The sequence below is a fragment of the Cuculus canorus genome, chromosome 1, assembly GCF_017976375.1.
Source record: "Cuculus canorus isolate bCucCan1 chromosome 1, bCucCan1.pri, whole genome shotgun sequence".
Lineage (NCBI taxonomy): Eukaryota > Metazoa > Chordata > Aves > Cuculiformes > Cuculidae > Cuculus > Cuculus canorus.
The window spans coordinates 123,995,217-124,020,570 of record NC_071401.1 but is presented as its reverse complement, the minus strand read 5'-3'; the positions used below and the strand labels follow the sequence as shown (position 1 = coordinate 124,020,570).

The window sequence follows — 25,354 nt, the reverse complement described above, 5'->3', positions numbered from 1 at the left end:
TCCTTCCCCCTCCTCCCTGGTGGCGCTCTGCGCACGCGCAGCTGGAGGGAGGCGGGGTGGAGGGGTCGCGCGCGCGGCGTGAGGTGAGGGGTCATGTGGGCGGGGCGGTGAGGCGGGCGGACGGGCGGGCAGACAGACAGCGGCCCATGTGGAGCGGGCGCGGGAGGAGGAGGAGGCTGAGCCGCCGAGGTAGGAGGAGGCCGGAGCCGCACCCGTACCGCCGGGCCCTGCACGAAGCCAGCGTGGACGCCGGCGGCGCCCAGGCCGCGGCGGCGCCATGAAGGGGTGAGTGAGGGAGCGCGCAGACCCGGCGCGCGCCGTCTTTCCCGCCTCCCTCCTCCACCTCTCCCGCGCGGTGCTCGCGCCGGACCGGGCGCCAGGGAGCGGCGCGCGCCGCGGTCCCGCTTCCGCCGCGATTGCCGCGGGGCGGGCGGAAACCGGGCTGTCTGGTGCACCCTTCCCCCGTCTCTGGGATGGGGACCCGGGGCATCTCTTAGAGGATTACAGAATGGTTTGGGTTGAAAGGGACCTGGAAGATTATCCAGTTCCATCCTGCCATGGGCATGGACACCTCCAACTAGATCAGGCTGCCCAAGGCCCCATCCAGCCTGGCCTTCAGCACCTCCAGGTATGGGGCACCCGCAGCTTCCCTGGGCAACCTGTGCCAGTGCCTCACCACCTTCGTCGTGAAGAATTTCTTCTTAATGTCTAGTCTAAATCTGCCTCTTCTAGTTTAAAGCTGTTCCCCCTCATCCTATCACTCTGTGCTCTTGTAAGAAGTCCCTCCCAGCTTTCCTGGAGCCCCTTCAGGTACTGAAGGCTGCTATGAGGTCTCCCCAGAGTCTTTTCTTCTTCAGACTGAACAACCCCCACTCTCTCAGCCTGTCCTCATAGTAGAGCTGCTCCAGCCCTCTGATCATCTTCTGGCTCCTCTGGACTCACTCCAACAGTTCCATATCCTTCTTACGTTGGGGATTCCAGAACTGGACATAATACTCTGGGTAGGATCTCAAAAGACCGGAATAGAGGGGGAGAATCTCCTCCCTTACCCTGCTGGCCATGCTTCTTTTGATGTAGCCTAGGATACAGTTGGCCTTCTCTCCCCCATCTCCTGGGTAGGGGCCTGGCCATCACCACTGGACAAGCAGGGAGACAGATGTGGGTGTGTAGAGGCAGGAGAGATATCGATGCATCTCTAGGTGCCGCAGGCGGCTGGAACCCCCATCTGGGAAGAGAAACCAGCAATCCTTTGCTGCTTAGTAGAGCCCTTATAGCTGAGCGAGTGCTCCCTCAGTGTAAAATTTATTCTGCTGCTGGAGGGAAAAATCTCTGTGCTCAGCCCCTGAGGGATGCAGCGGCTCTTGGTGCTCCTGAGCGATTCCAACTTACAGGCTCTGTCGGCTGAATGCAGTTGGCTGGGGGGTTGCTGGCTGGTCTCCCATGTATATCCAACAATAGTGAAGAAGCACTGTTGGTTCTGTCCAAAAACGCTGCCAGGTACACATGAGTAGTTTTAGAATCATAGAATGGCTTAGTTTAGAAGGGACCTTAAAGATCATCCAGTTCCAACCCTCCCTGCCATGGGCAGGGACACCTTCCACTGGATCACGTTGCTCATAGCCTCTTCTAGCCTGGCCTTGAGCACCTCCAGGGATGGGGCATCCAAGTGTTGTAGTGCTATTTTGTAGTGCTATTTTGTGGGTTTAATTCTTCAGCATTTATCTTCATGGAGGCTGTATGACTTGAATGGATGAAAATGAGCTGTGGTTTGTGTTTGTTTTCTGTACCACACGGCTTTGGGCCTGGCTTCACATCTCGGTGGCTCTTGAAAATCTAGAGAATTCAGATCCCGTTGGCTGAAATACTCACTTACCTGCTTGGTGGAAGCAGCTAGGTGTTGTGTCTGAACACCGGACTGGAGGCCTTTAGTGTCACTGGTCTGCTTTGGAGGCAGAGAGCCTGCCTGACCTTGGATGGGTCACTTTGGGACAGGTTTTTCAATGTTGTTTAAATCACCTAATGTTTATTAATCTCAGCGTCATCCATTCCCCACAAAATGTGATCCTTCCACTCCATGCCTCAGTTTCCTCTTATGCGCAACAGAAGTTTTCCGCAACTGTTTCTCAAAGGAGTATTAGACCAATCCCGTTGAAGCTGGTGTTATGCAATGCTGGGTATTATTATTCCAGTTTGGCAGCTTAAGGCAGGGTTGAGTGGAAGCCGGAGCACTTAAGCTTTTACTAAGAAATGGTAAGGGGTTTAGCTTATTAGTGATTGGGGTGAGGTCACACACGAGACTGGTTGATAACAGATACTTAGTTTATTTCTTACAATGTGTAAGCAGCTTCAGGCATCATGAGGGTCTGGCAGGTATCTGTAGAAAGAGGCTCAGTGATGATTGCATAAACTGACTTTTAGCTGGCATTAAAGAGGTGTGTTTGGGATATCGGGCAATCCTTTATTTGCTTGTACCACCCTGCATGAAACAGGGCATCCTGCCTCTTAGTCACCTTATAAGGAGGATGACAGAATTTGCAGAAGAGCAGCAGCCCTGATCCGCCAAGATGAAGTGGCAGTTGATGTTTGTTGTTCAGCAGCACTCCTGACAAAACTGGGTTTCCTTTTATCCTCTGTCAGCTGTTCTGCTGGTTTTCCCAGCTTAGTCCTGCTTTGACTATACGTCAGTCTTGAGTTGAGGGACATGGTTACTGGGACCTGGATGTGTGAGGCAGAAAGTGGCCCGGACAGGTCAGGCTGGAGCCATGGAGGTCTCCTGGCAGGGCAGCCGTGCTATGGCACTCCCTGAGGGGCTGAGCCCTGCCTTTGCTTGCGCTGCTCAGCAGTTCTCATTTTGGGGAGTTTTTTACTTCTGTAACTTCTTTTAAAAATAAAAAGCTATGGAGAAAAAAAAAAAATCCACCTACCTCTTCTGCTTCCAGAGCACCAAACTTTATTTCTGTTACTTTATGTTCACTTATAGGAAGCTTTGTTGCTGATTCAGCTTCGGAACCGATCTTTTTTGGGTTCTGTGCTTGCGTATTTCCACTTTTCTGGTACTCCTTCATCTCTTTGAAGAGCAGCGTATTCCTCTTTTGTCAAAATACTGTTGGCACCACGTAGCAAGTTCTTGTGCAGAATCAGAAATCTTCAAATTGAATCCAGGTGTTCTCAGATTGAGGCAAATAGGCCATAGAACTCAAATTGAAAAATAACCCAATTTAAATACAATGAGAAAAATCAAAGTAGTTGACGAAGATTTCAGAAGGGATGTAGTAACTTACACAAGGGTACTCTGGAACAAACCCAAATTGTTATTCAAGCTACAAAGGTTGGAGAAGATCCCTAAAAAGCAAATGCTGTCAGAAGATATGTCCAAAAATAGATAGAAAACTTTAGCTCCAGACATACAGAAACTAATGTGGTGTTTGATGGGATCCTATTTGTCTTCAGTATTGAATCCAACATTGTAGATCAGTTCTTTTGAACAAACTGACTCCATCAGAGAACGCTTCCTGGGAGTGTGTGCCTTGCGTAGGAACCCACACCACAAAGTATAGACATAGTTTTGGTAGCACTAAGACCCATAACATCAGCTGTAATTATGAACAGTCTGCTTTGGCAGACAAAGAATTAAAAAAGGAACTAGCAAGTTCTCTGATGTTTCGAAATTTCAAATCTAAAAGAGATGTAGTCAATGTGTGTTGCCTGTGGGTTTTCTCTTATTTGATGAGTTTCTGAACTGGTAGTTACTATTGCCTCCCACCTGCTTTTGTGATACTTGGCTTTATGTTCAGTCTATCCTCATCTGCTGAATGATATTCATACTTTAGATACTTGTTATGTTTCCTCTTTTTTTGAACACAAATTGAAAAAAACTGAGGTAATTCACTGTTCTGTTAGTGAATTTGATGATTCTCTGGAAATTAATTTCTTCTTTTCATGTATTGTATTTCCAAAGGTTGTTATTGTTAGTTCTGGAATTTGAAAATCTATTTTAGAACTGGGTTTGCATGAGGAAAAACAGCAGTGGGTTGGCTTTGGATTCTACTTTTTGTAGTAACTTGCCTGTTTTTATAGAGCAGATGTAAATAATACTCCTGCACTTAACTGCTTTTGCAGTGTTGATTCACTTGTTGCTCCCCGTTTTTGTATTTTCGTTAGAGTAGTTATGCTACTAGTTTCAAGGAAGCATCAGTTCTTGAGCATTTGCTGGTCGCTGTCTGTGGCCTTTTGATGTCTTGCAGTAGGGATGCTTTTCTGACCTGTTGCAGTTCAGGTGAAGCCTGTGAGAATAAGTCATCTGGCCTTCCCTTGTTGCCCTTACCTAAAAACCTCATTACCCGAGGGACCTAATGCAGGACACTCATGCTCTGTTGTGTGCTTGTACCTGCAATATGACTGGGGGTGCCAGCTCCTGGACAGACCATGTAGTGCATGTTACAAGCAGGGCTCGGTGTCTGTGCTCCTGTGCACGTGTGTTTTGTCACACTGACCAAACCTTTCTCTGGTTTTGTTGGGAAACACCTGTGGGATTGTGCTGTGGCAGCATATGTTTAGCCATTTGGTGAAAAACTGATGGAAACACGGGCAGCAGAGTGTTGTTATACTGCTGTCATAGAAAGTAACGTGCACTACTCTTGTGTAAGAACCTTCTAGGGAGCTGCCTCTGGACTTTTACATATTTGCAGTTAAGTCCTAGGTTTTGTAGTTCCTAAGGGTCCTGACTTGCTGCAGAAGAGCCCTTCAGACTTAGATGCTACACAGCAGGGAGCTGTTGCCACAGAGAACTTTGTTACTGAGAGGGTTTGTAAGCTAGTGGTATTCTAGCTGCCTTTGGAGAAGAGACATGCCAGCAGCTGGGAAATTCTAAGCATAACAGAAAAATAACAATAGTGTATTTTAAAGTACAGCGAATTGTTATGGGTAAGCTCTGATATCTCTGCTTGTCTTGCCCATATTTATGAAATAAACCCTTCAAGGTCCTGAAGCTGTGTGTGTTTCTCATGAGAACACAGATGGTTTTATCTCTGCTCTTCTGAGATGGTATTGCAGAGCTTGTGCAGAACTGTTGATGTGTTTCCATTTGCAAGGCACACTGCTAAGCTCAGCGTTTATGGGTAGAAGTTCCAGGTTTATAAGACAAATGCTGTATTGTCATATGTACTGAATGCAGGACAGAAAATGCTAATTGAGCTAGAAAATCACTGTTTGGTTTTAGGATTGTTCTGAATCTACAAATGTCAAAGCATGAGCTGTACTTTCTCCATTTAATTTAATGGATGGTATATTTAGACCATTACAGAAGGCTTAATATCTTCATCTTGTAAATTAAGTTTATAAAAACTCAGTGCAGTTTATTGTCGCTACTTTAACCTAATTTATAACTCTTACCACTTTGGATTTAATTCTGTAACCAGACTGAGGACATTCTATGGGGTAGGAAGTATTGGGAGGATAGGAGGGTAGCATAGGGATTATAGCCATTTCATTGAAGCACCCTAGAATCCAGTCTTGGCTTTTGAGTAGTGGTTGACCACTCAGTTATTTTTACGTGTCTGTGTGGCTAGTTAGTATGTAGATTGGCTTGCTAGGTTGGGACACTTCTGTGAAAAATGTGGTATTGATTGTTAATCACCAAATGCCACAGACTCTGCTGCCGTCTCCTGAGAACAAGATAAATGATGCATCCTCCTTTGCCATGCTAAATCTCTTCTAAAATGGGGAATAACGGGTGATGGTTGAGCCAGAAAAATACTTTTATCTAAGTGGAAATTATTCAGAACTTGAAGAGCCTGCCCTTTTGGCAACCATTAGAAGTGTTCAGACCTATAATCTGAGAAGTTATAAAGAATTTTTAACCAAAGAGGGAAGGGACGGGAGAAGTTATATCTTTATATTTGTTTGGGAATTGCTAAGAGAGGAGTGGAAGTGCATCCTTGCTGCTCTAAGTAAAGCAAGCAATGTCAGAATTGCTTTCTGCTCCATCCTGAAAGAGGGGAAGGGAAGAAGAAAGCTATGTGGGAGCTTTAGGGCAGCAAAAGTTTGTCAGAAGTGAGATTTGAGGTGAGGAAGTAGGATGTGGGGAAGAGAGAAGCAGTCTATGCATAGAAGGATTGCTGGTTATTTGAAGACTCTTGAACTTGAAGACCTGAGAACACAGAAGCGCAGCATTGAAATGGGGTAACTGTGCTTGTATCAAAGCATATTGAATGAATTCATTATGGGAAGGAAATGAAATGAGGCTTTATAGCAAACAGAGCCAAAACCATTTCCACAACACTGTCACTAGGTAACTAAGATTAAGGTATTTGAATTTTCTTGGTGGCAGCATGATTTTTTTTAAATAGATTGAAAACACTGTGCTGCATGGTAAGATCTTAATGCATGAAGTAGTACTTCCTGAGCTCTCTTGGCTTTCCTCCTCTTTCTCACAAATGATGTTGAAAATTGCTATTAAAAGAGAGTTATTGCTTTTTTAATAATTAGCTCTTTAGAGCATATTTTCATTTGAGAACAATTCATTTTTACTGGGAACTGGGAAAAGGACAGAGGAAAAAGTAGGTTTTTGTGCTTGGTAAGTTAGGTGTTTGCAATTATTGTTGCCTTGGATGTATTTGAAGGTAGGCACATAAAACTGATAGCACATTCTGTTAATTTTTCACAATGTATTCTTTATATAATTTGTGATTTGAACACCTCAAAAAGACACCAGCCCTGAGACTGAAATCCAAAGCACAGGTGAGAGACCCATAATGAACTGCTGTTTTTTCTTTGCTAATCTAATGGACACAGGCGTTTGTAAACAAAGGTGTTTTAGTGGCTTGTAGAAATAGTTCATGTGAAGCAATAGTCAATTCTATAGCTTGTTACCCAATATAAGTGCAAGAAGGGCCTTTGAGCTATGTAGATTTATGTAAATAAGACACTTGTGAACCCAGCATCACTTCTATTTTGAGTTTGAAGGTGAGCTTCTGTTCTGACCTGAAGATCTTCAAGGTACTCCAGGAACACTATTAGTGAAAGTTCACAGTCTGCTGGGAGGCAACTAGGGTTTGTAATTGTTAGATCTCAGGACACTGAGGGTATGGAAAGTGGCACTGTCTGTTAAGATGTTTTAAGTTATTGGTAATGGAGACATAATGGAGATGCAGAACTAATTTTGAGCTAAGTTGTTTCAAACTGGTGAAGTACTTCTGCTTTGTAATCATGGTTCAGAATCTGAATGTTCTTGTGAGATTACTTGAATAATAAGGAAAAATAGTTAGACCAGCAATGGAGAGTTGGGATTTCTGGCAGCTCTTTATCTGCTCTATGGTTGCAGGCAAGTTGTTTCCTCTTTCACCTGACTGAGGTACGTGGGATAGGCAGATGTAATAGCTATGCCTTTACGTCTTGAGATGCTACAAAACAGAGTTCTAGATCAACCACATTGCATTCCAGTATTTTGGAGTTTGAAAATCCTGTTTGAAAATTCCTGCTGTTTGTATCTAGATGCAGGATGAGATGGCTTTTAATTTTCTTGGGAAAGTTTATTTTTATTTGACACTTGTTGAAATAACCTCACTGCCTCCCCCTTGCACTTGCATAGTCAGACAGCTGAGATGCTTCGTGATTGCACTGCTGCTTTAGCTTTAGGGTTGTCTCTATTTTTAAAATCAGAGTTGAGTCTGGATTTGAGGCCCAGGACAAATCTCGAAGAACAGGCTTCAGCTGGGAAAATTGTGAGGCTATTACAGCATAACTTTGCTTCTTGCATGTGAAGACTGGCCTGTCTTTTCTACAGTGGTTGAGGTTTTCTAGGTAGAAGCAGAGTGATTTATCTAAATATAATGAAGAAGCCTTGACTATAACATGCTATGTATTTTTTTATTACAGAGAGGCAGAGTATGAAGTGGGAAATTATGATGCATGCCAGCGAAACCTATTCACGCAGAGATCCATTTGAATCAAAAGTCTTGAGGGAGGTCTTCTGTTAATTCTGATTCTAAAATTGCTTTCCTCTGTACATCACTGCCCTTCTACAATGCAGCACACAGCTGGGGGCAACTTCCAGCAGAGTGTCAGGTGTCATGCAAATACACGCTTTCAGTAGTAAGTCCGACTAAAGAAGATCGGGGGTCTCAGAAGCAAATTGGTAAGACTGCATGCTAGGCTTGTACTTATCCTTCTGGTTTTCTAACAAGTGAAGCAGAGTAGATTTACAGCCCACAGATGTTCTAGATAATTGAAAATGTACTGATCTGTGCACAGCAATTAGGCTAACTTGTGCGCCTAATGACATCTTTGAAAAAGAAATATCTGTGAAAAAAAACCCAAAAAAACAAACAAATAAAAATCAAAATAACAACCCCCAAATCCAAACCAAAACAACAAAAAACCCCACCTACCAAATAACAATCAACCCTGGAACACTAGAGAGGCTTGTCTGACTTTGGAGTTGAATCTAAGCAAAGCTGCAACCTTCAGGTCTATAGCTTTCATAGCTCTGGTTTGGTTTTATTTTATGAGTGGATTATCCTGTCTAGACTCCTGCTTTGACTTGGAAGCCAAAATAGAAGTAATAAAGCTAGTTGGCTGCTTAGTTGGTGACAAACCTTCTCTGAAGTCCTCTAACTTGTTTGGGCCCTTTTCTCCCCATGCTCTCTCTCCTGACTGTTTGATGATACCTCAGTAAGTTTTGAGAGTTGCAGATAGAGCTCTGCTAAATTTAGTGTGCCAGATGCCTGAGCCTTGCTATCATTTACACTGAGATCTGTTTCAGTCAGGCACATCCCTCTGGGGAAAGGCTTGCGCTATTTAAAGTTGAATGAGACTGAGATTCTTGCAGGATTAAGAAACTTGGAATTCCCCCTTGTTCTCCTTGGTGTTGGTTCTAAACTTGTGTTCAACACTTGCTAATCCCTGGGACCGAATCTGTGTTTCCTCTTGAGCTGTAACTCTGGAAATTGACTCTGTCCTGAGCTATCGTTCTGTATAGCAGCTCTCCCTCAGTATGTGTTGAGAAGCAAAATGCAGCCTTAGTTTAAGCAAACACAAATGTCTTATTTAGCCTATGTCGGTTGGCATTATAGGAAAAATAGTGTTTGAATCACAGCCCTGTAGGACTCATTGGATTGCGTTTGGTCCTAGAAAAAGCAAGAGTTTTTTCCAAGCAGTTGTTTGAAGGATCTTGGGGCACTGACATGCAAAAGCAGGAGCGTTAACACTGATGTTCTGGGCACACATCCAGTTTCAGTAATGCTGCATGTCACCTCACTAACGTTCCACTTCCATTAGGATTTCTCGGATCACTGTTCACTTCCGCTCTTGCCGAGCTGGGCAGTGTCGCTGTGGAACAGCAGCCTTATGTACCAGAAAACAGTTCCTTTCACTAGTGAAGTCTTAACATGGGTTTTTTTCCTCAGTAGCCTAGTCAATGTATGTTGCAGTTGTGAGAAATGCAAACATAGGCCTAGGCTATGTTAGGAAAATGCTTTCGGTAAAGATGGGAAAACCTTACTGCCCTTGTATAAGTCAATAGTAAGTATTCCGGATGCCGTAAGCAGTTTTGGTTAGCCACGTTTGAGAAGAATTAATCTGAAGAAATGGAAAGGAGAGCTAGTATGACAATGGGAGGAATTAAAATCGAGTCTTAGAAGAGGAGGTCAGGAGCTTGGCTTTAGTTACAGGAAGGAGACTATAAAGAGGTTATGGTAGCTCTCTGAAAAGGCACATGGATAGGCTGCATTGGTACCCATCAACTGAAACTAATGAGCAGTGAGACAGCATATGGGTAGAACTTGAGTACGTTTAGAATGGAATCAGAAGAAAGTGTAGCTGTAAGAATAATAGTAGCTTGGAACCACCTTGCAGCAGAAGATGTTTAAGTGGCTTAAGAGGCCTGGTATTCCGTCTAGGAAAGAGTATGGATTTGTAGAGCATTGTTGTAATAAGAAGGCTGACATAATGAGCCGAGCCTGCCATTCCTCCGTATTAAAAACAGTTGCTTGGGATGGGGTGGCTAACTTGATCCAGAAGCTTTTATTAACACCTTGGATTAGTACAGTTGACTACTGCATGCTTTCTGGAGTGCTATTTGGGATGTGGGAAGCCAGTAATAACTGTGTATCTTCTTAGGGATGTTACTGGAATAATGGAATAAAATGACCTGTTAAGGAAGGGTAAGTCTCTCTGGGCACTTCAGGTTCTTTCCGCATCTTTATGTTCTCTCATATGCTAATTTGAACTCATGATTTAATCTTTTTCTTTGCAAGAGCAGTGGATAGGTGTTCCTGGTACAGCCTATGCTGAGGCGGAATGTGCAGGACTGGCCTAATTAGACCTTAGCTTATATAGTAAAGTTAACGATTTGGCTGAGAGAGAACTTGAAGAAGCAGATCTATCTGTAAAATAGCTATTAACAAACAAACAAACCCCAAAGTTATTTCCATTACTGCAATGAAAAGAAAGGGGTTACTAGTTTGTCAGGTGCTTTGTCTTGGATCTTTTGAGTTTATAGTCCTTAGCTTTAAAGTGCATTTTGTTTGGTGAATGATAAGGTGTGCCACAAAATCATGCAGACGCTGGATGATCCCTGTGCTCCTTTTGTATAGCACTTCCCCACTTCTGCTCAAGAACTAACCAGTTCTGCTTTGGGCAACTTTTTTCTCTTCTTTATGCTGGCGGAAGACTGGTGTGGAGAATCCAGTCGAGAAACTGATGTGGGTTAAAACTAAACTTCTGGGTTTGGGGGTAAGTTAGTTTTAATTGGAGTTGGTTCACCACATCATTGCACAAATGTCTGTGCCAGCAAAATGATGTAAATGAATGGCTTGGGGACAGCAAGACTGCTGCTTTCCGCAGCAGTGCCAGCTTTCTTGTGTTTTCACTTGAGGCTGTATTGGCACTTCTGCTGTGCTGTCCTTGGGCAAAGTGATGATGTGGGTCTTCCTTTCTATGTCTTCATTTAGTTTACTTATTACATGGTTTTGTGTGTAAAAGATGCAGTGCTGATTTAACCAGCTGGTGCTAGACATTAATTTATGGTTTGAATACATGCTATTTAAACATATTTTGCATGTTGATTTATACCTCAGTAGTTTATAGTTCAGTGCAGCGTTTCTCAAATCTTATTACTGGACCCGTTGTAACTCTTGAATAATGAGGAGACAGCTAGTGGTGGAGCACAGGAGGCAGTCAGAGGGAGATGGCACCAGAGAGCAATGAATGTGGCAAATGGTGAGGGATGTGGGGGAGCCGGAGAGCTTGAGGAAATCTGTCCACAGCACATTTTAGCCACCTGCCACTGGAACTTGTTTCTCTGGCCTGATGCCAGCCTCAGAGGTGATATGTTGGCTTAGCAGCTGTGAGCATCCTTAGGCTTTGCTACTGCACTTACTTATTGTCTGCCTGAAACTTTCTTGGTGAAGGTCCATCTTCTGGCCATGGTCTCTTTCCCAGCCATCTTGTCCTGACTGCCCCGGACAATATACCTTTGTCCTGCTACACTGTAACCATAAATATTCCATGGTGGCTGACTTCTAATACCTGATTTATTGATTCATTAATAACCAATTAATTTAAAAATAAGATTGGAAAACATGCTACCTGGTAATAGTCTGTGTCAGAGATTTTTGCTGAGGTATAAAGAGGACTTGCTCTGTAACAACTTTGCTGTGAGCTTATTGTAAGAGTTCATGCTACCGTTACTGATCTAGTGAAGGATCTAAGGATACAAAAACCATGTCACCAAGGTTAATATACCATTAAATCTTTTGGACAAGAAGTCTAGGCTTTCAAGGGACTGAGTGTGAATGTGAGGTTTTTCTTTTCCTTTACAGACTTCCTGCTCTGCAGTTAATCAGGTCTAACTGGGCAGTTGAGATCTGCTCCCTTTGGCTTGCACTCTAATGCCGACTGTGGTGAAAGAGGCTGCTGGGTCTTTTCTTCACTCCTAGTATGACATTATCAAGGTGCTCTACTCCAGCAAAACTCTTTCACAATTTTATTCCTGCCCTTTGCGAGGAAAACATAGCAGCGCTGCTTTGCCTTCTATGTGCCTGAAGAAGCTCTGTCTTGCTAGGATGAACAGCTGTGCTAAGCTGCACAGAAAACAAATACAACAGCTACCCCACCATCTAATAACTTTGATAGCATGCTGTTTACAATGGGGGTACTTCTGTGGTGTGAGGAGATCGTCCTTACTAGCTCAGTACTTATTATGTCAGAATATAATTATCAAGGGGGATTGCGGAAGTAGTGATCAATGAAGAAAGGAGTCCTGAGAGCAAAAATAATCTAAAAGATGGTAGAAGCTCTGAAACAAGGGGCTGGTGATGGTTGGAGTCATGGAATAGAGACTGCAGACTGTTTCAGCACAATAAAGTGATTTATAGCTAGGAACTCTAGAAATATATTCCATTGTTGTTGCTTGTAATATGCCTGGATATTTTTACGTGGATGAGATGCCAGAACATGGATGCTGTTTCTTCTGTCACTCTTGAGAATCACTGTTGCAGAAGATACTGCCCAGTTATACTGAAACATCTCTCAAGAGATTGCTGTACGATGAAGCAGCTTGGGGCAGGCTGTAAGTATTTGTTGCTTAGCAATTGCCCTTGCAGTGGGGGAGGAAAAAGATAGACGTCTTCAGGGTGGTAGGGGGAAGACGTGAGAAGCTGTCTGGAACAATTACGGATACTCATACAAGCATGAGATGCTTGGCACCAGGGGGCTTTTTAATCTCTTCAGCAAGTGGGTGATGAAAGGTGAGACTTCAGAGCCAGCAAAGTTCAATGTGTAAATGCTGTCCATGAATTCTGAGGAATAACTGAAACACAATCTGATGGAGAACTACGAAATCACCAGTAGTCAATCAGTTAATGCTGGGTCGTTCTCCAAAGGTAGGCCCTGCTTGCAAGTGTTTTAGCTTCTACTGGGTTTGCTAAGGAGACTCATCTGTGTCTTATCAGAGTGGGCAATGGTGATCCTTAATGTCTTTGCAGAACTGAAGACTCTGTGCTTTCCTGTAAAACAAAAGGAGAAAGCAGGTGTGAGGGCAAGTTATGCTTCTTAAAGTAAATGTTAAAGGCTCCATTCCTGTAGCTTTTTCTGGTAGCCAGGCAGGCTGCAGTACGGTGCCTAGAAACCATTGTGTATTTATTACCCGTCATTGGTAGCAACAATTAAAACTGCTATGATATCTGGAGTACCATTTGGTTTAGGGATTTTGATGGTCAAAGATCAGTTAAGCAAGGTCAGTTAATAAAGCAGAGACAGATTTTACTCCACATTGCTTGGTACAGTTCTTGAAGAAAAAAAAAAATGTTGGTTAATAAGTCTTTGTTTCACTGTATTATTTAAGTTGATCTGTGCTGTTGTGTCCTAGGCATCAAGCTATCTGAAAGAACAACCTGGCTAGGCTCAAGAGGCATTAGAGATGGAAAGTAGCTACTGCACGTTACTAGAATGAACAAATTTTTATCTTTACCAGTGTTTGGGCAGAAAAAAATCTGATTGTCTGTATGTATTCTTTAAAACAAGGCTGAGATGAACACAGAATTGTGTGTATTTCTAACAACACACACTGCCTATGTACTTGCCTTCGTGTTTTGAGCATTTGGGAAAAGACTTTGGTTATATCGGGGTTTTATTTTCTATGAGTGTGCGTACAGTATTGTTGCTTTTTAGAGACAGATGTCTAGTAAATACTTTGACTAAGCATAAGCTTTATATTGATAGGTTGTAAAATTAAGGCTGTCTTTGAAGCAAGGATAGGACTTAATTTTCTTGGTAACTATTCCAGCCTCCTGCCTCTCCTATCTTTTCTTTGTTGTTTGTTTCTCCCCTCCCCCAGCTTTGTGATCTTGATGATTAGTGAGGAAACTAATAGGGTAACATAAAAGCTGATACTCTTAGAGAAATTCATGCTCTCCTGTCTCGCCTGATAAACCACACATGTACTATCAGTGTTAAGTATGGCCTGAGAAACTTGTGACTGTATAGTATTGACTGAAGTCGGGTTTGGGAATTAAATCAGCCACCAATGAAATCCTTAATTGTATGGGTTGAACATGCAATATTGAACTGATTATTAGGTGTGACAGTTCTCTAAGCATAAATAAAATAATTAATTTTGGGTGTCCTTAGAAATTTTGCAGCATGCCAGATGTTAAGCATGTTTTGATTTGTTCCAGTAGCCGGATCGAGCTGGGAGATGTGACGCCACACAACATTAAGCAGCTGAAGAGGCTAAACCAGGTCATTTTTCCTGTCAGCTACAATGACAAGTTCTACAAGGATGTACTGGAGGTTGGCGAACTAGCCAAATTAGGTACAAAAGTTTTTTTGCTGCTAATTGTGGGCTGTGGTGGCAGGAGTGCTCGTCATTGCTATTCGTAATGGTTTTGAGTAGCAGATCCTTCTATTTTGTTGTCTTACATAAAGAAAAATTAACTGTTTGGGAACCTCAAAGAAAATGCGGTCCTGACCTCAGAGGGTTTGTGTTCTAAATAGATTTAATTTTACTGAGAACAGAATGTTTTCTGTTACAGCAGAAAACTTGAGAGATGGTGCTGCCAGTGTACATCTTGCCGTTGCTGCTGGTTGGTTTGAGCTGTAATAAGCGAATCATTGTCAGAGCACTATCGGTAACTTCACTCCAAGTGCTAAGCAACAATGTATATATTTCGGATGGGAGAATTAGCAAGAGGGAAGATTAGAAGGAGGGAAGATGCAAGGTGTAAATGAAAGAGGTGTGTGTGTACAAGTTTGAGACTTGTGACTCATAATACTTTGTTTCCTTCCCTGGCAGCCTATTTCAATGATATTGCAGTGGGAGCAGTGTGCTGTAGGGTGGATCACTCCCAGAACCAGAAGAGACTGTACATCATGACACTCGGATGCCTAGCACCCTACCGAAGGCTAGGAATAGGTAAGAAGGCTCTTCTTTTCCATCTGACTTATCAAAGGAACCAGATTGCTGTGCAGCCTTTTAAATGCTCCTTCAGAGTTCTAACCCAGATAGTGCAATTTTAGACCACTGATTCCATTGAAAAGGACTTTAGGGAAGTGTATGATTTACAATGTGATCTAGTTTTCCTGCCTGTTTTTTTTTTAGAAATGGACTTTTTGTACAACTTTCAAACTCGGAATTTTAGATTATTTTAATCTTAATTGTGTTATCATACTGTGATGAAAATGCTGTGCATTTCATACATGAAAATTGATGCATGAAGATATGAAATAATTTGTTAGAGGTATGCAGCCAGTGTGCAAGTCATGTATAAGTGGAACACAGCATTCCTTCATTAGGTTATCTCTTCATCCTTCTAAATGTAGGGGTTTTTTTTTCCTATTTATTTTGTCTCTATCACTCCTGATCATTGCTGCTCAGGGGTATTGCTGCTTCCTTTCTATACTGCAATTCATTCTCTTTTCCATGTCACAAATCCATGGCCTAGATTAATCAAGACCTTACATTAACCTGTTTATTTTGACAGACTGGAAGGAAAAGATAACTTCATTTTAAATTATTTTACTAGGTTTTTATTAGAAAACTTACTCATTAGAAAAATGCTCTCAATGCTTTATACATTGTTTTGACCATATTTTGAGGTGAGTTTGAGACCTTGAAGCTAGTATTTAAATCATCTGCTTCATACATATGCTTCTGGGTGGTTTGTTTTCTTTCCTCCAAAGAAACAGTAAATTAAATTTTGTTAGCAGTCAAAGATAGCAAAATACTTACATACCATGTTTTATTTGACTAGACTAAGAACTAAGACTAGTTCTTACAAGCCCTATAATTTTATCCTACTTACGGTTAACCTGTCTTTCCTCAAGAAGGTCCTTAGCTATGTACAGACTTGATTGTGCACTTCTGGTTTTCTTCAGTATCTCTTTACCTTCCAACAGGAACTAAAATGTTGAATCATGTCTTAAACATCTGTGAAAAAGATGGCACTTTTGACAACATCTATCTGTAAGTAAATAAGTTGCACTCATGCATTTTGGAGGGAAGATAGAGGCATATATTGGAGCAAAGGGAGGGAGATCCAAGAGTGTTTTTAGAATGTATTTCATTGGGGTCAAGGGATATCTCATAAGTACTAGCAAGAAAGCTAGGGATCATACTCTGGACTTGTTGCTTGCTAAGAAAACCAAAAGCTTGCTTGCTTTAGAAGGGCTTTACAAAGTCTGAAAGTAGTTTAGTTACAAAATGATGTTCTATAGCAGAACTCACTCTGTGACTAAAAAAAATTTTGCAAAAGAATTCTGGTTTTACGATACAGTGTAATCCTCAGAATAGAAAATATTGCAAGTTGCTTATGCAGTTTAGATACGTTTGCTATCTGTCTTTTATGACAGTGCTGTGTAGATCAGAACATCAGATCAGAGATGCTTGCTAGACTCTAGGTTCACATCCAGTAGCAAAGCCCAACTGCTGATTCTCGTTCTTGCACTGTGCCAGGTCAGCTCTTTGTGCAGCAACGCAGTAAAGTAGGTCGATGACCTGACCCAGTTGGGGAATCTGGTTTTGGTTTTGTTTGGTGTTGGTTTGGGTTTTAGTGTGGGTTTGGGGTTTAGTTGTTTGTTGGTTTTGTTTTTTTTTTTAACAACTGCATGTCTACATAAGCACTTGGCATGATGCAGACGTGAGAACAAGCACTGGGGTAGGGGACAGAGCTGCTTAAAAAGAGCACTGCCATTGTAATAGGTCCCCATGGAAATAGAGCCTGAAATCCATAGATGCCAAAGCTTTGCTTCCCCCTTGCTGCTGGCTGCGTGCTTCTGCTTTCTGTGCATGTTGTCTGTGCTTTACCAAGTGAGCGGATGCAGTTTTTGTCCAGATGGCTTCCCTGAATCAGCTGCTTCCTTGTCCATTCACTGGTTGCTTTTACCAGTACAGGCACTGTGCACTGGTAGGGAGGGTCCCACAGCAGCTGCGGCTGCCACGAAACTGCACCCTGGACTCTTTCTAGGACTGTTGAATATGCTTGGTGAGGAGTGTTTCATAAGCTGGTGTCACTGTAAATGGGGTGACTTTCTCTGCCAAGGACACGCAAAGTCTTTTGAGACCTGTGCTGTTGCAGCTTTGTGCCGTCTCTGTAAGAGGAATAGGAGTTTTAAAGAGGAGTTTGAGTAAAGCTGCTTTTGGCTTGTATTCCTGTCTCAAAAGAAGTAGTAATGAACTCTCTTCTCAGGTGCCTGCTAGTTGGCACATGCTTTCCTTTTTGCTTTTGTACTGTGTGCACAGGGAGGGAATTGCGTGCTGGTTTTAATGCTAAAACCCAATTCCTTTGTAATCCTTCTTTCCACTTTCCAAAGTAAGTTTCTGGAATAACAATAAATAGCCCCCAAAGCTGGGCATAACAAAGTTGTTTTAGTAGTTTATGGATTTTATTAGTATGTCTGTTGCTTGTGCACTATCTGAATATGTTATGCAGCTTAGTACACAACTTGGTATCGGTGGCTAAACTTGTTATTATGAAGTTTCCTTTTAGCTATTTGGTGGTTATTAGGCTTAACACCAAGATCTTTTGTTTTATTCTGCTGTTGCTTCCAGAGTTGCCTTGGTTTTATGGTTATGGAGCATGTTGTCATGACAAAGTCATTCATTGGGCTTGTGCCGTGTCTGCTGTATTTTGGGAGCGTTTAATGAACGCCTTTTGCTGAGCCAAACATGATTTATTTTTTTTTAATAGATCTTGTCCTAGTTGCTTGGAACGAAGAACCGATGGCTGCTTGTTTTGGAGACCTTGAAACTCTTTAAATGTGCTGTCGGGATCTGTAAAACTGGGGGGGATAGATAAAAGGGGAAAGGACCTTGTAAGTCCATAGGGCTACTTTGTGCTGCCACAGCTTTTTGTGAGGAGAGAGGGTAGTTAGAAACAGGTGTTTCATTCTGAAGGGATCATGGCACAGACAGCTGTTTTGGTCACCTAAGAAGCATCACTACAGGAAGTTAAAATTGGCTCTACAGTGAAACTTTGTTATATATTTTCACAAAATATCTGTCGCTTCTAGATTAAGAAAAATGGAAATTACTAAGGTAGTAAGGCTTCAGAGTCTCTCTGCTATTTGTGTTCCTTAAAAGAGCTCTACTGAGGGAAAACATTTGCTACTTCTCAGAATGATTGCCACAGGCTGTCCAGAAGCTGTGTGTTAGCTCAGGATTGATTTGGGAAGGCTGAAATTTCCAGTCCTGAACTTACAGTGTTGTTCCTGCCTCTCTCTAGATACATCCTTTTCTTACCTTGTCTTTGTTCTGACTATGAGGCAGAATATCTGATACTTGTCTTACTTGTCTCTCTGTCCTCCTTTCTGTCCCAGGCATGTCCAGATCAGCAATGAGTCTGCAATTGACTTCTACAGAAAGTTTGGCTTTGAGATCATTGAGACGAAGAAAAACTACTACAAGAGGATAGAGCCCGCAGATGCTCACGTGCTGCAGAAAAACCTCAAAGCCCCTTGTCTTGGCCAGAACGCAGATGTGCAAAAGACCGACAACTGAACAAAACCCCAACGAACACTTTCTTGCACTTGCTTGTCGCCAAATAAGGAAAGAGAGGCCTCTTGATTTTTTTCTTTTTGTTTTTCTTGTTTTTTACTCAGCCCCCTCATCCTTTTCTTTTTTTTCTCTTGACCTCTCTCCAACAAAATGTAATGCTTCTTCCAAGGATTCTCCAATCATGTTTGGGGTTATTTGTTTGGGTTGGTTTGTTGTTTTGGGTTTTTTTTGAGCTCTCCTTTCTGTGTTTTTTTTTTTGTTTGTTTGTTTTAGGTTTTTTTGGGGGGGATTTATTTCTTTCTGGGGGTGGGAAAAGGTGTGCAGATCTCTTAAGTTTGAGGTGTGGAGGGCTTGAGCAGGTTATCCTGATGACAAGTTTCCTTCAGAATTATCTCTTTCAGTAAGCAGAATGTAAATCCAATGGGGGGGAAAGGAAAAGCAATATCTTGTCCTTTGACTCCTACATTATTGTGTTTTTTATAACCTACAGGGTACTTTACTCCCCCCCAACCTTTGAATGTTACTTAAGTACTTGCCATCCTTCCTTTTATTTCCCCCCACCTCAAAAAAGTATGTTTAGTTCTTCCCAATATTTTTTGAGTATGGCTTTTTCCTTCATCTTTTGCTGAGAAGGGTGGGCTACTTCACCGTATCTTTTCACTCTGCCTGGCCTGATCTTTTTAAATGCTTTTTTTAAGTAGTCCTCACCCAAGCTGGTGCTACACTTCTTAACTGACCGCGAAGAGGGTTTAGAGTGGTCTTGGTTTTCTGTTTTGTTTTTCCTCATTTACCCAACTCCCAGCAGATTCTGCCAGAGTGAGCTCTTCCACACAACTGCAGGTGTTGGCAAGAGTAACCTTGTAAAAATATGAATCCTGAGGCAAGAGCCTTGCTTTAGCAATGGGTGAGATGCTGTAGGATTCATGGAGAGTTAGTTTTATCTCTGTTGTTGGGATGGGAAAAGGGACTGTGACCACCTTTCCAGCTTTGATCATATAAGGCAAGCACCCATCTCCAGATAAATCTGCTACAGCTCCTAAATCTATAGTGACAAATCTGATATGAGGCAAGTTTTGAGGGAATTCGGCAGCAAGGCTGAGAAGGCGAACATGAATCTGACCCTAATCACATAGCTTTGCAGGAGTCTTCTGGATTTGCTTGGGATTGGCTTGGCTTGCTGCGTTTGTGCTCCTTCAGGAAGAGGTGGTTAAGAACTGCACGGTTTGCTCCTTTGAAGATTCTTTTCACCTTTCCCCCTGTTCAGTTGTAATAATGCAGTTCTCCTGTCAGGAGAGGGTATTCCTAGAGCACCAGAGAAAGCAGCATATATTAGAGAATTTTATGGGTTTGGAAAATAGGCTGACTGGCTTCTTCCTAGTACTATAACCTCAAAGCTACAGTAAACTCTACTAAGCTCTGTGTTGCATCCTTTCAGGCTTTGTTTGTGTGAATATCAGTGCTCCTTTCTATGCACTGTTGCCAGTGATTTTATGTATGCCAATACAAATACCATCTTGAGCTTGGACTCTTCTCCAAGCACCTGGGAAAGTGCACTGAGCTGAGACAACACCAACCTGTCCCATCCCCCAAGTCAATAAAGGAACTGCAAGTCAAAAAGGGAACTGCATCCCTTTACTGTTTGTTTTTTAAAGTTTATATCTGCATCTGAATTTATCCGCTTTGAAAGCCTCCAACCTATAGTGTGCATTGCAGCAAGCAGCTGGTTTGTAGGTGCTGTCCAGTCATTCAAAGGCGACTTGGGAACCAAGGATTTCAAGATGGGAATTGCGCTGAGGCAAGGGACTGCACCATTCATTGCACATTATGTGGTCTTTGATTCCCGAGGGGTGACTATACAAGCTGCTTCAGAATTAGTCCTTCTTTCCCAGAGGTGTGGAGTGCATCTTGACATACCTATGCTGGAAAACAGTTACTCTATTTGCTGGGTTTGCACTAATTGAGTCTTGGGAATGGGTGGATCTCTAACAACAAGAGCCCTTCTGCATGGCCTGAGCACCTGTGTTGGCAGCACTTGGTGGCAGACTCTGGCTAGAAAGATGCAAATGGCTTCCTTGGCCAGAGGCAGCCTGGTTTTGACAAAAGCTTATTTTTAGTACTGCTAGGACCTGCTTGCTCTGGTTATGTTGGCAGTTCCAGCATCTTTTTAGAAGGGGATGTATTGAAGCACAATTAACTTGTCCTATGCCAACATAGTTTCCCTGGCCATCTGTAGACCAAACCAAGAAAAGTATGTGGAGGGAGAGAGATAGTATTGTATTTGAGGATGTTTGTGCAGCACAGCTGGAACTCAGACCATAGCTGCCTCTGGTGCCAAGCAAAGTGCTCTTCATTCTTCTAGAAATAAGTGGTAAGTGTTTGGGTTGTGTAGATGGGTGTTGGGTTATGAACTCTTAGGATTTGCTGTTGTTGTAGGCTTCCACAAATCAGTGTGTTTCACAGACAGTTTTCCTTCAGGTTTAAAAGTACGAGTCTGATGTCTGAACTTACTTGGATTAATCTTTGTTTCTGTCTTTTTTTGCTTTGGGCTGCCATCATTCTATGAATGTATCCCTGAAAACAATTCTTAAAGCTCCTATTACCCAGCAAGCCTGCCTTATTATAATTTCTGATAAAATGTTTTGTAGGAGGTGGAAGTGAGAGCAACCACAAATATAAGACTCCTTTTCCCAGGCTATTAATCTTGGAAAATGGTTTTTGTATGTGGATCACAAGGTTCAATCTAAATCTCAATAGAAAGCTGTGTTCCCTGTACATGGATAAGGGCGAGTAAAGGTCAGTAGTTCTGAATGACAAACAGTTGTGTTTTATTTAGTGTATCAGCCATGTGGAGTGTGGGAAGAGAATGCTTTATCTTAGTGCTGTTACCCAGAGACGCTGAAATTGTGTGAAGTATGGGCTTACTGCAGAGAATTTCAGTTACTTTGTGCTGCAGAACCTCCTTTTTGCTTGAAACAGCAGCGGATGAACAATTAGATTTTTTAAAAGCTGGGAGTTTCAGTGGAAAACACCAAACCACCAGCACGTCCTGTTGTGGACGAAGCTCTAGCATGAAAAATGTGTGCGACTAACAGCTTTAGAGTGTAAATTGTGTATATATGAGTTATTCCTGAATCTCTGCAACTGGTTTTGTCATACATCGGTTGAAGTATGAAGATATTGCCTACAGAAAGACTCCTACTTGAGGAAACCATGGTACAGAGGAAGAAGAATCATCCAGGAGAGGTATTCCTTGTTTTTGGGAGGGGAAAGGGAGAGATTTTATTTTGTGTATACAGAAACTGGCTGAGTTTGTGATGCAGCTAATGGTTAAACCTGCCAACTAAATATGACATACTGTTACAATTAAAACAAACTTATGTGATGTTTTGTTAAATCTTGATGGTGCCCTGTGTCTAGTAACAATTTGATCCTCCAAATTGTTTTATTCTCCCCCGTGTTGTAATCCAGGGTCAGCTGCTATGCACAAAGTCTGTGTTTTGTAAAGTGTTTGCTGACTTGGATGTTTCTTTTGAATCTGCAACTGCTTCCTGATTAATTTGGCGAAGACCACCCATGGTCACTTGAGTTAAGATTTAGTCAAAGGTATGCTGTATGCAGTTTACAGATGCATTTTTGATGTTACAGGTTAAGTTGCAGGGGGAGCAAATTCTTTACAATAAGATGGTCCATTTTGAATCTATATCATTGCCCTTGTTGTACATCAGGAGCATGTTTTTGTTTTTCTCAAACTCTTTAGAAATACCGTTCAGAATAAACGTGCACTATTTGAGTTATGTCAATTATGACTTGTCTTGTGCATTCTTTTTGCAGTCCAGCCGTTTCCCTCTGATACGAGGTAGAAAACATTCCTCAGATGCTTCATAAACAGTGTAACTCTCAAGATTTCTAATCTGAATTGTGAATTAGGCTGCTGTGATGAATGGCATGGGTGTCTGACAGCCGAGGAGAGTGGGGTCTGTTTGGTTTTTTTCCCTGAAGTTATGAGCCTTTTCTCAGAATTACTCTGCCTGGTATGTTGGGAGGGATGAGAGGCAGAGGAACTATCCTGGAATGCTTCTGCACTGACTAGTGAGCAGTCTTGAAACAAACAGATGAGGCATCAAGAACTCTGTTTTGGACATTATAGGCTAAATATTGTAAAGTATTCAAATCAATTGCTAGCTATTGCAAATCTTGACAACAGTCTTTGAAAAAACTATGGTCTGTATCTGTAAAAGTAGCTGTTCTTAAGATGCAGTGAGTACTCTTACATAACGATGCTTCTCAGAAAGGTATCTAAGTAAAACTTGCCTCTCAATTATTGCAGTGTCTTCTGTTAGAGCCATTTTTTGTCTGTAGCTTCTTTCTGCTCTTCTGCTTTCAAGTGTTATTTATGAAGTGATAAAATTGCACTGTGGTACAGTTTCCGGGGAGAAAAATGTTACCCCAAATATTCTATAGCATATCCTATATTCTGTTCATATAAACATTGTCTGCTTATTTTAAGTTCCTCAGGAAACTGCTTTATCAGTAGATGGAACCACCACATTGATTAGGGTAGCATGCAAAAGCAAAGCTCAGACTCTGAAACTGTCATCTGGAGTTGCTGCTACCAGCTGTCTTCTCTGATTTCTGCTGGAGGGCCTGGAAGGCAGAGTTGGAGATGAACTGCTATCAGGAGTGCAGCCTTCATCCCTCTGGCCTCACCAGCAGCTGCAGAAGCTGGAGAACTTTTGTTCTAGTTAAACTGCTGCAGCTGTTCTCCAAAGCACTTAGCTCTTAATGACCTCTGTCACATTTCTGTCCTTCTCCAACCTCATCCAAGTCACCTCCCTAATAGCCTGTACAGTTTATAGACAATTCAGTTGCTCCTTTACAGGAAAAATAGCAACAGATAGCCCTGATGGTTCGCATTTACCTCTCCCAAAGCTTTGCTGGTTCTACAGGCAGTTCCGTTCCCCTTCCTATATTCAAAACTTGAGTTTTTATGGGGTCATTGTAATAACTTACTGTGAGCTGTTATCATGTGAGATGATTATTTAAAGAACAGTTACAGTGACAGGATCTAATAAGTGAGCAAGTTCATTCACTTCACATGAAAAACGGGTTGGTTTTTTTTCCCCAGTGCGTACATCACTCCGCTGAGCTGTGCTGGATATGGTTTGCTGTTACACTGTCCAGTCACTCAATGTTAGAAGGTTCACCTCATTCCTCATTTTTACTACCTTGACTAACCTCCAGCAAACTTTCACCTTACTCTACTTCCTTTTTTAAAATACTGTTGAGGAGTGTAGAAGCCAACACAATTCTTTGACTCCACTGTTGACCTGCCATTAGTGTGAAAACTGATCTTTTATTCCATACCCTGTGACTTCTGTCTTTTGATCAGTTCTCTGTGCTTCAAAGGATACTACCCTCCGATGCTATCATAGCTTTGACTACTTAAAAGGTCCCTGTCTAAAAGCTCTTACATGATGTCCTTTTGAATATCTACCAAACTAATCTGTCAGCTGAGTGTTGTAATCTGTTCCTGCCTGTGCTGATTTGCTTCCCATAGACTTCTCCAAAATTCAACCCATCTAGTCTAGATGCTTTCTATGGGATGTGATTCTTACTTACTGTTGCTGTATGTCCTTTTCTCTTGCCCCTAAAGAGACACTAGTTAAGCTAGATGATGGAAAGGTTACCCTATCCCTCTCTTTATCCTGCCTTATTTCTTCCTCTCCAGGAGAGGCCGTTTTGCCTCTCTTTGTGACGAGACCATCACAAGCAATCTGGGCTGCTGAGCTGCCATTTTTCTCTTTCACTTGAGTGTATATGTCCCCCAGTCCGAGAAACTTCTGCACCTGGGTAGAGAGCATAGAATGGTTTGAGTTGAAAGGGACCTTAAAGATTATCCAGTTCCGAGCCCCCTGCCATGAGCAGAGATGCACTGATCTGTATTCCAACCACCTTTCTATTATCTCTTCTATCACATCATACAGATTTAGGCCATTTCTGTTTGCTAAATTACTGAACCCAGACCTGTGCTACAGCCAAGTGTTATGCCTTTGTTCAAAAAATAACACATTGGAGTTGTTCTTGGTTAAGAATTTAAATAAAGCTGCAGAAACTCTTGCTTTTCACCTGTCACAGTAACAGCAAATCATCTCATCCAGTCAACAGAAAGCTTTTCTAAATAATTTTTGTGCAAAATCCATTTGGTTTGGGTTTTCTTAAAAGCTATCTTGCCATCTAATTACTTGTCTGTATTATAGAATCATAGAATAGTATGGGTTGGAAGGGACCTTAAAGATCATCCAGTTCAAACCCCACTGCCATGGGCAGGGACATCCCACTAGATCAGGCTGCCCAAGGCCCCATCCAACCTGGCCTTGAACACCTCCAGGGATGGGGCAGCCACAGCTTCCCTGGGCAACCCTGTGCCAGTGCCTCACCACCCTCATTATGAAGAATTTCTTCCTAAGGTCTAATCTAAATCTGCCCCTTCCAATTTAAAACCATTCCCCCTCATCCTATCACTCCATGCACTTGTAAAAAGTCCCTCCCCAGCTTTCCTGCAGCCACTTTCAGTACTGGAGGCTGCGATGAGGTTTCCTTGGAGCTTTCTCATCAGGCTGAACAAGCCCATCTCTCAGCCTATCCTCGTATGGGAGGTGCTCCAGCCCTCTGATCATCCTCGTAGCCCTCCTCTGGGCCTGCTCCAAAACAGCTTCATATCCTTCTTATAGTGATGATTCCAGAAATGGACGCTATACTCCAGGTAGGGTTTCACAAGAGCGGAGCAGAGGGGCAGAATCACCTCCCCCAACCTGCTGGCCACACTGCTTTTCAAGGTCCCCCAGGCACCTTCTCTTCTCCAGG

General features: G+C 42.4%; 1 protein-coding gene across 3 annotated transcripts; it reads left to right on the top strand.

Annotated features, from left to right (window-relative positions):
- The first annotated feature begins 86 nt into the window (after positions 1–86).
- On the top strand, positions 87–22,642 carry NAA50 (N-alpha-acetyltransferase 50, NatE catalytic subunit). Of its 3 annotated transcripts, none has more exons than XM_054061041.1 (5): positions 87–285; positions 14,178–14,311; positions 14,792–14,911; positions 15,895–15,961; positions 18,313–22,640. In XM_054061041.1, the coding sequence occupies exons 1-5, from the start codon at positions 278–280 to the stop codon at positions 18,491–18,493; spliced, it is 510 nt and encodes a 169-aa protein (XP_053917016.1). In that variant the 5' UTR covers positions 87–277; the 3' UTR covers positions 18,494–22,640. The 3 variants fall into 3 exon arrangements, with proteins under 3 accessions (XP_053917016.1, XP_053917005.1, XP_009555305.1); XM_054061030.1 differs by having other exon boundaries at positions 88–285; positions 14,175–14,311; positions 18,313–22,639; XM_009557010.2 differs by lacking the exon at positions 87–285 and having other exon boundaries at positions 14,125–14,311; positions 18,313–22,642.
- The last annotated feature ends 2,712 nt before the right edge of the window (positions 22,643–25,354 follow it).

Bases quoted from the DNA above. Each gene is read 5' to 3' on its own strand.
- NAA50 (XM_009557010.2), top strand. From the start codon at position 14,140: ATGCCAGATGTTAAGCATGTTTTGATTTGTTCCAGTAGCCGGATCGAG. The intron at 14,312-14,791 runs GTACAAAAGTTT...CTTCCCTGGCAG, and splicing joins TGGCGAACTAGCCAAATTAG to CCTATTTCAATGATATTGCA. The intron at 14,912-15,894 runs GTAAGAAGGCTC...ACCTTCCAACAG, and splicing joins CTACCGAAGGCTAGGAATAG to GAACTAAAATGTTGAATCAT.